The sequence below is a fragment of the Pseudophryne corroboree genome, chromosome 6, assembly GCF_028390025.1.
Source record: "Pseudophryne corroboree isolate aPseCor3 chromosome 6, aPseCor3.hap2, whole genome shotgun sequence".
NCBI classification, from domain to species: Eukaryota; Metazoa; Chordata; class Amphibia; order Anura; family Myobatrachidae; genus Pseudophryne; species Pseudophryne corroboree.
Window position 1 is genome coordinate 109,580,609 of NC_086449.1, and position 12,906 is coordinate 109,593,514.

Genomic DNA, 12,906 nt, shown 5'->3' on the forward strand with positions numbered 1-12,906 from the left:
ACGTCTGTCTGGCAAAATCGATGAGGGGGTCGGTTTTTGAACGCTATGGCGTAACCTCGAGTGACGACTTCCCGTACCCAGGCATCTGAAGTGGTCTTCAACCATTCCTGGGTATACCCTAGAAGCCGGCCCCCCACCCTGGGATCCCCCAGGGGGAGGCCCGCCCAGTCATGCGGCAGGCTTATCGGTCTTGGCTGCTGGCTGACGGGCAGCCCAGGCTCTTTTGGGCTTCGGCTTACCAGGTTTGGAAATGCGGGCCTGCTTATGGTACGCCTGACCTTTTGCTTTACCTGAAGGGCGAAAGGACATGCCTTTGGCCTTCGACACAGAAGGAGTTGTATTAGGCAGACCTGCAGTTTTGGCAGTAGCCAATTCAGCCACTATCTTATTTAAGTCCTCCCCAAACAGAATATTCCCCTTGAAAGGGAGTACCTCCAGGGTTTTTCTAGAGTCCAGATCCACAGACCAGGATCTCAGCCACAATATCCTGCGAGCCAGGACTGACGTAGTAGAGGCCTTGGCTGCTAGGATACCGGCATCAGAAGCCGCCTCTTAATACAGCGAGAAGCTGTGACAATATATGACGAGCATTGTCTAGCATGGTCAGAGGAGATTTCAGCCTTCATATTAATGCCCTTATACACATAATGACACACACAGTGCCCCTTACACATATGTTGCACATTATTAATGAATTTAAAGCAGAGGCTATTGAAGCATGGGCCTTGGAGTTAGAGGCTGAAATCTCCTCTGACCATGCTAGACAATGCTCGTCATATATTGTCACAGCTTCTCGCTATATTAAAAGAGGCGGCTTCTGATGCCGGTATCCTAGCAGCCAAGGCCTCTACTACGTCAGTCCTGGCCCATGTAGCTGCAATAGTGGGCCTTTGTGCAGCACCCGTGAGGGTGTAAATCGCTTTTAGACAACCCTCGACACGTTTATCCGTAGGCTCTTTGAGAGACGTGACGGTAGTGACAGGTAGAGCTGAGGAAACCACCATCCTAGCCACATGTGAGAGTCTACTGGAGAAGGCGCGAGGGGATAGCGAGCCAGCATCTTCTTATGAGGCACAAACTTCGTACCCGGGCTTTGCTTTGGTTTTTTAGGAGGAACGGATGGCTCGGGATCATCCGTAATCTGCAGAATTAACTTAATAGCCTCCAAAAGATCAGGAACATCCACATGTGAACTACCCTCACCATCAGCCGTATCTGAGTCAGAACCTGTGGTGTCAGTGTATGTGCTGTCTTCATCAGATGCGGTGTCAGTGACAGCAGTGGATTGTGAGGACACGAGCGCTCACTTAGAGGACCTCTTGGACTTAGGCGAGCGTTGGTCAGACTTTTTAGTAGTCAGGGACTGGTTCAACTTCTTTAATTGAGCAGATAAATCGTCCGCCCACGGCGGGTTAGCTGCAGGGACCACATACGGTTGTACCGGCATTGGGGGTCCCATAGGGAGTGTTAGTTTATGAACTAGCGTATGCAGAACCGTGGAAAAAGCGGCCCACGGAGGGTCAGTATGTGCCTCCGTTGCCACAATCCCCAGGAGCCCCCAGAACAAGAGCCCACAGCTGCTATATTCTCTCCATATGTGCCTGTGGCTTCAGCAACACCAGCAGTGTGTTCCACCCCAGAACCGTTACCCTCAGAAGCAGACATGATATAACTTGCAGTATGAGGTAACAGTAAAATTATTAGCAGCACTATATCCCTAAACCCAAACCCCTGCGCAGTGTAGTCAGCACTAGCAGAGATAAAGGAGAGATATGGTGACTAAATCACAGAGAAAAATACGTAATACAGTATATCTTTGTGAAAATCCTATATTAAATAACACCTGACGCACCAAGCCCCCTGAGGTTATAGAATATAGGGATAGCAAGTTGAGTGAAAGACACGAGATGGACACCACTCAGCTATCAATGCACACACAAATAGTCAGTTTGTACAATGCAGAGGTTATTACAGACAATAATACTGCACTGGACTAGCTTACACAGCTATATAGTCAATAGATATAACAGTACACAGTAAGAAACTGGATGTATATCACAGGGTAATTGTACTATAAACCCCTGACTAAATGCACTCTTTCTTAACTAACACTGACTAAAAAGGCAGGTAGAATACTTAAGTGTCATGTAAAGGCACAGCACTGACAACCAGGCGGCTTTACATAGGAGGATTTGCCCAAGCAGTCCCAGGAACAGTGAGCTGAGGGATAATGGCGCCGCAGACACTGACAGGGAGTGAGGAAAGACAGAGATGCAGCTCCAGGGCGGGAACACTTGCTGGAAATGGCGCCCTGGGGCTGGGGGAGGGGCTTCAGGTCCAAGCCTTATCCCCCTTGCTGGCAAAACCACCAGGTACTGTGGGCAATATTAAAATCGGTTTTAAGAGAAAACCTGACCTGCGCCCATGCCCTGGTGATCTAGTGGGATCGCCTATATCCACAGTGTCCACCACCAGCGCGCGCGGCCCGCCTCCCACTGACCGCGCCGGATCGCGATAAAGACCGGGTCCCGCAAGCGGGACCCACTTACCACCTCGCGAAGCGCGGCCACGCGATCCTGGAGAGCCCCAGCCGTGTATGCCTAACGTGAAGTAAACCGGAGCCTCCGCTGTAGGTACCCGGCAACCAGGGCTCGGGAGTGCACCGCGCCGTTGGGGAGAGCTGGAGCTGCAGCAGAGAATGTCAGATGACATTTACCCCTGCTGCTGCCCTTGAAGTCTTCACTTTTTACCTCATAAAAAGCTTTTCTTAGGGCTGCCTGGAGCAGCCCCTCTGTTAAGTGCCTGCTTATTGCAGCACCAACTGACAAACGGAGCTCCTGTGCTGGTAGGCGGGGTAATAGAGGAGGCGGCGCTGTACATTCTGGGAACAGTCAAAGCTTTAAGCCTGTTGGTGCCTCGGATCAAGATCCTACTCTACACCCCATTGTCCAGACTTGTGGAGCCCAGTGTACCCCGCAGCAGAAATGAACCTTATTGGGGGAAACAAGTGGAGTTTACAAATAATCTAGTGTCAACCTAAGCTTTTACCTTTTACACCATGCACATTTCAAGCTGGACTCGTAAGCGGTCATACACTTTTTCTTTTTACATTTGTTAAACCAATACCTTTAGCTGGTCTCTTCTACAGCCATGTCCAGCAGTAAGGCAGCCCAAATAGTGTGCAAAATTATGAGCAACCCAGACACTAGGGTAGATGTAAGAAAATGATGAACTGTATCTGAACGAAGCTGACCCTTCTATGTGCACATCCTAGAATGTCACCACAACCCACAATCAAGGGGTGATGCTCAAGCATGGGAGAGAGATAACTAATATCTGAACAACCGTTTCTATCTGTTTTCCAGTGTTTGAATGCAAATGGTCGATTGTCATTTACTCCCATACATTACCAGATTGTCATTCCAACCATCCAATTAGTTGGACGGATAATCCTAAAGTGCATGGCCAGCTTGAAGAGCCCTACACACTGGTCGATACCAGTGAAAGATATGAACGATCTCATTCATTAATAAACAAGATACTGTTCATATCTTTCAGTGTGTAGGCACCAGCGATGAACGATGCGCGGACTCACGCTCGTTCATCGCTGGTGCCGGCTCGTTTAAACATGCAGGCCAATATGGACAATATCGTCCATATTAGCATGCATTACTATGGAGCGAAGAAACTCCCCCCAACCTCTGCCGGGTTGCCCGTCTGCCGAATCGGCAGTCGGGCAGCAGGTCGCCGAGTCTGTAGGACCATTTAGTCTGGCTGAAGGGTCAGTTATAACTAGGATACTGCAGTTACAGCCTAAACACTCTACTGTACATACAGACACTTATCTGGACACATCATGTATTCAGATGCAAAGTCCTCTTGACTGATCACTTGTTTTTTTTAATGAAAGCCTTCTTAAAATGACATATCAAGAGTTGCCAACATGTACAAAATAAGAATTTACTTAGCGATAATTCTATTTCTCGTAGTCCGTAGTGGATGCTGGGAACTCCGTAAGGACCATGGGGATTAGCGGCTCCGCAGGAGACTGGGCACAAAAGTAAAAGCTTTAGGACTACCTGGTGTGCACTGGCTCCTCCCCCTATGACCCTCCTCCAAGCCTCAGTTAGGATACTGTGCCCGGACGAGCGTACACAATAAGGAAGGATTTTGAATCCCGGGTAAGACTCATACTAGCCACACCAATCACACCGTACAACCTGTGATCTGAACCCAGTTAACAGCATGATAACAGAGGAGCCTCTGAAAAGATGGCTCACAACAATAATAACCCGATTTTTGTAACAATAACTATGTACAAGTATTGCAGACAATCCGCACTTGGGATGGGCGCCCAGCATCCACTACGGACTACGAGAAATAGAATTATCGGTAAGTAAATTCTTATTTTCTCTGACGTCCTAGTGGATGCTGGGAACTCCGTAAGGACCATGGGGATTATACCAAAGCTCCCAAACGGGCGGGAGAGTGCGGATGACTCTGCAGCACCGAATGAGAGAACTCCAGGTCCTCCTCAGCCAGGGTATCAAATTTGTAGAATTTAGCAAACGTGTTTGCCCCTGACCAAGTAGCTGCTCGGCAAAGTTGCAACGCCGAGACCCCTCGGGCAGCCGCCCAAGATGAGCCCACCTTCCTTGTGGAATGGGCTTTAACAGATTTAGGCTGTGGCAGGCCTGCCACAGAATGTGCAAGCTGAATTGTACTACAAATCCAACGAGCAATAGTCTGCTTAGAAGCAGGAGCACCCAGCTTATTGGGTGCATACAGGATAAACAGCGAGTCAGATTTCCTGACTCCAGCCGTCCTGGAAACATTTTCAGGGCCCTGACTACGTCCAGCAACTTGGAGTCCTCCAAGTCCCTAGTAGCCGCAGGCACCACAATAGGCTGGTTCAAGTGAAATGCTGACACCACCTTAGGGAGAAATTGAGGACGAGTCCTCAATTCTGCCCTGTCCGTATGAAAAATTAGGTAAGGGCTTTTATAGGATAAAGCCGCCAATTCTGAGACACGCCTGGCTGAAGCCAGGGCTAACAGCATTACCACTTTCCAAGTGAGATATTTTAAATCCACAGTGGAGAGTGGTTCAAACCAATGTGATTTTAGGAACCCCAAAACTACATTGAGATCCCAAGGTGCCACTGGAGGCACAAAGGGAGGCTGTATATGCAGTAACCCCTTGACAAACGTCTGAACTTCAGGAACTGAAGCCAGTTCTTTCTGGAAGAAAATCGACAGGGCCGAAATTTGAACCTTAATGGACCCTAATTTTAGGCCCATAGACAGTCCTGTTTGCAGGAAATGTAGGAAACGACCCAGTTGAAATTCCTCTGTAGGGGCCTTCCTGGCCTCGCACCACGCAACATATTTACGCCAAATCCGGTGATAATGTTGCACGGTTACATCCTTCCTGGCTTTGATCAGGGTAGGGATGACTTCATCCGGAATGCCTTTTTCCTTCAGGATCCGGCGTTCAACCGCCATGCCGTCAAACGCAGCCGCGGTAAGTCTTGGAACAGACAGGGTCCCTGCTGAAGCAGGTCCTTTCTTAGAGGTAGATGCCACTTCTCTGTGAGCATCTCTTGAAGTTCCGGGTACCAAGTCCTTCTTGGCCAATCCGGAGCCACGAGTATAGTCCTTACTCCTCTCCTTCTTATGATCCTAAGTACCTTGGGTATGAGAGGCAGAGGAGGGAACACATACACTGACTGGTACACCCATGGTGTTACCAGAGCGTCCACAGCTATTGCCTGAGGGTCCCTTGACCTGGCGCAATACCTGTCCAGTTTTTTGTTGAGGCGGGACGCCATCATGTCCACCTTTGGTTTTTCCCAACGGTTCACAATCATGTGGAAGACTTCTGGGTGAAGTCCCCACTCCCCCGGATGGAGGTCGTGTCTGCTGAGGAAGTCTGCTTCCCAGTTGTCCACTCCCGGAATGAACACTGCTGACAGTGCTATCACATGATTTTCCGCCCAGCGAAGAATCCTTGCAACTTCCGTCATTGCCCTCCTGCTTCTTGTGCCGCCCTGTCTGTTTACGTGGGCGACTGCCGTGATGTTGTCTGACTGGATCAGCACCGGCTGACCTTGTAGCAGAGGTCTTGCTAGGCTTAGAGCATTGTAGATGGCCCTTAGCTCCAGGATATTTATGTGGAGTGATGTCTCCAGGCTTGACCACAAGCCCTGGAAATTTCGTCCCTGTGTGACTGCTCCCCAGCCTCTCAGGCTGGCATCCGTTGTCACCAGGACCCAGTCCTGAATGCCGAATCTGCGGCCCTCTAGAAGATGAGCACTCTGCAACCACCACAGGAGAGACACCCTTGTCCTTGGTGACAAGATTATCCGCTGATGCATCTGAAGATGCGACCCGGACCATTTGTCTAGCAGATCCCACTGGAAGGTTCTTGCGTGGAATCTGCCGAATGGGATTGCTTCGTAAGAAGCCACCATCTTTCCCAGGACCCTTGTGCATTGATGCACTGAGACTTGGCCTGGTTTTAGGAGATTTCTGACTAGATCGGATAACTCCCTGGCTTTCTCCTCCGGGAGAAACACCTTTTTCTGGACTGTGTCCAGGATCATCCCTAGGAATAGGAGTTGGGTAGTCGGGAGCAGCTGAGATTTTGGAATATTGAGAATCCAACCGTGCTGGCGCAGCACTATCTGAGATAGTGCTACCCCGACTTCCAACTTTTCCCTGGATCTTGCCCTTATCAGGAGATCGTCCAAGTAAGGGATAACTAAAACTCCCTTCCTTCGAAGGAGTATCATCATTTCGGCCATTACCTTGGTAAAGACCCGGGGTGCCGTGGACAATCCAAACGGCAGCGTCTGAAACTGATAGTGACAGTTCTGTACCACAAACCTGAGGTACCCTTGGTGAGAAGGGCAAATTGGGACATGTAGGTAAGCATCTTTGATGTCCAGAGACACCATATAGTCCCCCTCTTCCAGGTTTGCAATCACTGCTCTGAGTGACTCCATCTTGAATTTGAACCTTTGTATGTAAGTGTTCAAGGATTTCAGGTTTAAAATTGGTCTCACCGAGCCGTCCGGCTTCGGTACCACAAATAGTGTGGAATAGTACCCCTTTCCCTGTTGTAGGAGGGGTACCTTGATTATCACCTGCTGGGAATACAGCTTGTGAATGGCATCCAATACTGCCTCCCTGTCTGAGGGAGACGTCGGTAAAGCAGACTTTAGAAAACGGCGAGGGGGAGACGTCTCGAATTCCAATTTGTACCCCTGAGATACCACTTGAAGGATCCAGGGGTCCACTTGCGAGTGGGCCCACTGAACTTCTTGAGACGGGCCCCCACCGTGTCTGCTTGTAAAGCCCCAGCGTCATGCTGAGGACTTTGCGGAGGCGGGAGAGGGCTTTTGTTCCTGGGAACTGGCTGTTTGTTGCAGCCTTTTTTCCTCTCCCTCTGCCACGGGGTATAAATGAGGCGCCTTTTGCCCGCTTGCCCTTATGGGGCCGAAAGGACTGCGCCTGATAATACGGCGTCTTCTTAGGTTGAGAAGCTACCTGGGGTAAAAATGTGGATTTTCCAGCAGTTGCCGTGGCTACCAGGTCTGATAGACCTACCCCAAATAACTCCTCCCCCTTATAAGGCAATACTTCCATGTGCCTTTTAGAATCCGCATCACCTGACCACTGCCGCGTCCATAAACCTCTTCTAGCAGAAATGGACAGCGCGCTAACTCTTGATGCCAGTCGGCAAATATCCCTCTGTGCATCACGCATATATAGAAATGCATCCTTCAAATGCTCTATAGTCAGTAATATACTGTCCCTATCTATGGTATCAATATTTTCTGTCAGGGAATCCGACCACGCGAGGCCCGCACTGCACATCCAGGCTGAGGCGATTGCTGGTCGCAGTATAACACCCGTGTGAGAGTATATACATTTTAGGATATTCTCCAGCTTTCTATCGGCAGGTTCCTTTAGGGCGGCCGTATCAGGAGAGGGTAGTGCTACCTGTTTTGACAAACGTGTGAGCGCTTTATCCACCCTAGGGGGTGTTTCCCAACGTGCCCTATCCTCTGGCGGGAAAGGGTACGATGCCAATAACCTTTTAGGAATTATCAGTTTTTTATCGGGGGAAACCCACGCCTCATCACACACTTCATTTAATTCCTCGGATACAGGAAAAACTACAAGCAGTTTTTTCTCACCAAACATAATACCCTTTTTAGTGGTACTTGTATTATCAGAGATATGCAATACATTTTTCATTGCTTCAATCATGTAACGTGTGGCCCTAGTGGAAGTCACGTTTGTCTCATCATCGTCGACACTGGAGTCAGTATCCGTGTCTGCCATTTGAGGTAACGGGCGTTTTAAAGCCCCTGATGGCGTTTGAGACCCTTGGACAGGCACAAGCTGAGTAGCCGGCTGTCTCATGTCGTCAACTGTCTGTCGTAACGAGCTGACACTGTCACGCAATTCCTTCCATAAGCTCATCCACTCAGGTGTCGACTCCCCAGGGGGTGACAACTGTATAATAGGCAATTGCTCCGCCTCCATCTCATTTTCCTCCTCAAACATGTCGACACAATCGTACCGACACACCGCACACACACAGGGAATGCTCTGATAGAGGACAGGACCCCACTAGCCCTTTGGGGAGACAGAGGGAGAGTATGCCAGCACACACCAGAGCGCTATATATATAAACAGGAATACCACTATAAAATGTGCTTTTCCTTTATAGCTGCTGTTATTATCAAAACTGCGCCAAAATAGTGCCCCCCTCTCTTTTTTACCCTTTTCTGTAGTGCAGGACTGCAGAGGAGAGTCAGGGAGACGTCCTTCCAGCGGAGCTGTGATGGAAAATGGCGCCTGTGTGCTGAGGAGATAGGCTCCGCCCCCTTCTCGGCTGCCTTTTCTCCAGCTTTTTTGCAAGTTCTGGCAGGGGTTAAAATACATCCATATAGCCCTGGGGGTTATATGTGGTGTATTTATGCCAGCCAAGGTGTTTTACATTGCTGCTCAGGGCGCCCCCCCCTAGCGCCCTGCACCCTCAGTGACCGGAGTGTGAAGTGTGCCTGAGTAACAATGGCGCACAGCTGCAGTGCTGTGCGCTACCTTGTTGAAGACCGAAGTCTTCTGCCGCCGATTTTTCCGGACCTCTTCTTGCTTCTGGCTCTGTAAGGGGGCTGGCGGCGCGGCTCTGGGACCGAGCTCCGAGGCTGGGCCTGTGTTCGGTCCCTCTGGAGCTAATGGTGTCCAGTAGCCTAAGAAGCCCAATCCACTCTGCACTTCAGGTGAGTTCGCTTCTTCTCCCTTTAGTCCCTCGAGGCAGTGGCCTGTTGCCAGCAGGTCTCACTGAAAATAAAAACCTAAAACTAAAACTTTCACTAAGAAGCTCAGGAGAGCCCCTAGTGTGCACCCTTCTCGGCCGGGCACAAAAATCTAACTGAGGCTTGGAGGAGGGTCATAGGGGGAGGAGCCAGTGCACACCAGGTAGTCCTAAAGCTTTTACTTTTGTGCCCAGTCTCCTGCGGAGCCGCTAATCCCCATGGTCCTTATGGAGTTCCCAGCATCCACTAGGACGTCAGAGAAAAAGACAGTACACACAAGTTGTATAACGTGAATCAGTGTGTATAATATACATTGCCAATCACTTTTTTTTTTTTTTGACAAGTGGTCCTATAATAGGTAACCAATAGCTTTCAATGAAAACTAGAACAAATAATCACAGCCTAAAAAAGGGGTAAATTCACTAACGCTTCTAAAACAATCAGATGCTGTCTTATTTCTCTATTGCCTTTAGAAAATGATAGACCGCATACGATTGGTCGCTATAGGCAACATCACCAATTCTCTGTTTTAGATGCTTTAGTAAATTTACCCCTTAGAGCGTGAGGAATGCTGGGGACCTTGTATACCTAGCCAAGAGAACCCCCCTGAGGCCACTTCTAGTAGGTTTGTCAATATTCCCCAAGAAATAAAATAAAGTTATAAGGTAAGCAACACTGTAGGGAAGTGTAATGCGGCCTGTGGTACTCACTTTCTAGATTCCTCCCCGGCCCCCACGGCCCAAACTCTGAAAGGAGGAAGAAAAAAAAAAAAAGTTAAGATAACGGCAAGTACTGACCACATCGAATGAAAGGAGAACGACCCACATTAGGGTTGGCACAAAGGGGTATCCGTTCACATGGTCGACCATGTTATGGTCGACAGTCATTAGGTCGACCACTATTGGTCGACATTCACATGGTCGACACATGAAAGGTCGACACATGAAAAGGTCGACATGAGTTTTTTTACTTTTTCTTTCTTTTGGGGAACTTTTCCATACTTTACCATCCACGTGGACTACGATTGGAACGGTAATCTGTGCCGAGCGAAGCGGTAGCGGGGCGAAGGCACCATGCCCGAAGCATGGCGAGCGAAGCGAGCCATGCGAGTGAACGCGGTGCACTAATTGGGGTTCCCAGTCACTTTACGCAAAAACGACACCAAAAAAAGTTAAAAAACTCATGTCGACGATGTGTCCATGTCAATGTCGACCATTCATACCGGAACCGAACAAAGGTAACCGTTCTCATGCTGGCAGACTTCAAAATAAGAGTCCTAAAACATAAAATCAGTGAGATATTTTCTTAAGATTTTGACTATATAGTCAAAATCGTAAGAAAAGTTAGTGCAGATCGCAAGGCGACTCCAATTAGATGCCAATGCGCGGTCAGCATCGCAAGCCTAGATAGACTGTGCAGGCAAGTCAATTCTGACTCTCTCATAGAAAAGATAGTCAAATTTGGCACTTAACCAAAATCGCAGTCAGTACTGCAAGCAACCATTATGTACTTGCGATGCCGCCCTAGCCCCTGTCGCTTAGTGAGAATCGGGGTTAGTCTGAATCTCACCATCTGTACGCACCTTAAGCTTACCCTGGTCTCCCACATACTCACGCAGTGACCATATATCACAGACATCAAACATGAGTGATGGCTGTTACAATATGGCCTTTGGCCTACTGTAGTTACCTGGGTTGATATAAATCAATCATTACGCCAGGTACACACTGGCAGAGATGTGTGCCGAGCGATCTCTCCCCCCCCACTCAGCACTGCACGATGTGTGAGCGAGGGGGGGGGGGGGGGGGGCGCGATATACTAGATTGTGACAATCTAGCACCGGCGACAAGGACGCGGGGGACTGCGCATCGCTGTCGGGCATACACATGAGATTCGTGCTTAAAATCTAAGCAATCTGGTCAGATTGCTTAGATTTTAAGAACGAATCTCTCCAGGTGTACCCTCTTAAGATGACTATATGGAGCACCTGATGGAATAGGCCACACTGGCTGGCTGCACCACATCAGAGAGGCCAGTGACTACAGCAACTTATACATAGAGGATAATGGGAGGCCAGAGACTACAGCGCCTTATATGCAGCGGATAATAATGGGAGGCCAGTAACTGGTAGTACATACCCTGCCACTGGTATGCGGTTAGCATACCGCTCACCTGGAGCCCCGCTGTCATAATACCACCGCCGGGATCCCGACATGGACACCATACAACCACAATATCAGTGAGGTAGGCGATTCCCCCTCTATGGGTGTCCACAACACCCACAGAGGGAGAATAGAACCTGTGGCTTTGTTCTTCTCGCCCCCTGCCGACATTCTACCACTCAGGATGCTGATGTATTGTGGTTTGGAAGCCCAGGCGGCTGTATATCATACCAATCCCCTGCCACTATATGGCTGTGCACACCATGCCCCCCTATAAGACCACTGTGGAAAAGTCCCTGCCAAGTCCTGGACCACACTCTGGATGATTGTACAGTATATTGCCAGGGGAGCCAGAGCAGGTGCTATCCCCCAGGCAGGCCAGGCTCTCTGCGTCTCTTTACTGCGCCGATGGAGATACAAGTTGCACAATGCCCTGCTAGCAATAGTTCATGTGCGGGGCCTGTGTCCCCCTCCCCATAGCACAGCGGCCGCGACTCGCTCTTACCCCCGTATGCAGGATCCATGTTCCCGGCAGCAGCGTCTGGCACTACTGTGACTGAGAGCCGCTCACTCCGTTGCGCCCGGAAGCTGCTATCGCGTCCGCGCACAGTACACCTCACGCCTCCCATGGTGATTGGTCACTGTCCTCGAGCCAGCGGCCATAGAATGAAAGTTGTGTAGCTATTGGCTGGTGGGAGGATGTGACGTAACGGAGGACACGAGGCAGGGGAGCTTTCTGTGGTAGTGGGCGGGGCCCGCAGACGTCCGCAGCCATTTTGTTGGTTGCTAAATTCGGAGGTGATGACAGATTTCATTGCGAAGCACAACAGAGGCCGCCGACTACGGAGTCTGGGATTGCTCCCGGGGGATTCTCTGTGGAGATTTTGTTGCTTTTCAGCAACTTGTTTTTGCTGTCACCCTTTAATTCCTGCATGTTAGGTGCCACTCTCACTATCAGAGTGACAGTGGTATAGGGAGAGCGTGCGGTGATGTAGGGCTGTAACTAGGGGAGGCAGAGGCGGATTGGCCATAGGGTTCACATGGAAGATTCCCGGTGGGCCTGTTTTGTTTGAGGACATGTGGTCCTTTTTATAGACCTAATGAACAAGATACAAAATAATTTGCATATATGAAAATTACTTTGCCACTTAGCCTGTGATTGCAGATGATCTAGTGTATGCTCTGTCTGCCTGCTTGGCTGACATATAAGATTGAGTGAATAGTGATTGGGATACGGATGGTCTAATAAGCAAGAAAATATATCTTTCTAAACAATGATATACACTGCTCAAAAAAATAAAGGGAACACTAAAATAACACATCCTAGATCTGAATGAATGAAATATTCTTATTAAATACTTTGTTCTTTACATAGTTGAATGTGCTGACAACAAAATCACACAAAAATTATCA

The 12,906-nt window shown here is 49.2% G+C and overlaps 1 protein-coding gene across 2 annotated transcripts in view; it reads right to left on the reverse strand.

Annotated features, from left to right (window-relative positions):
• The window catches only part of LOC134936565 (A-kinase anchor protein 8-like), a 90,643-nt gene extending 78,459 nt beyond the window's left edge, over positions 1-12,184 (reverse strand). The window contains exons 1-2 of one of the 2 annotated variants that reach the window (XM_063931650.1): positions 11,999-12,184; positions 10,042-10,077 (exon numbers count right to left, since the gene is read on the reverse strand). In XM_063931650.1, coding sequence (XP_063787720.1) covers positions 10,042-10,077; positions 11,999-12,122 — 160 coding nt within the window. In that variant the 5' untranslated portion in view covers positions 12,123-12,184. The remainder of the gene's footprint in view (positions 1-10,041; positions 10,078-11,998) is intronic. The other variant, XM_063931651.1, reaches the window with a different exon arrangement.
• Between the last annotated feature and the right edge of the window lie 722 nt (positions 12,185-12,906).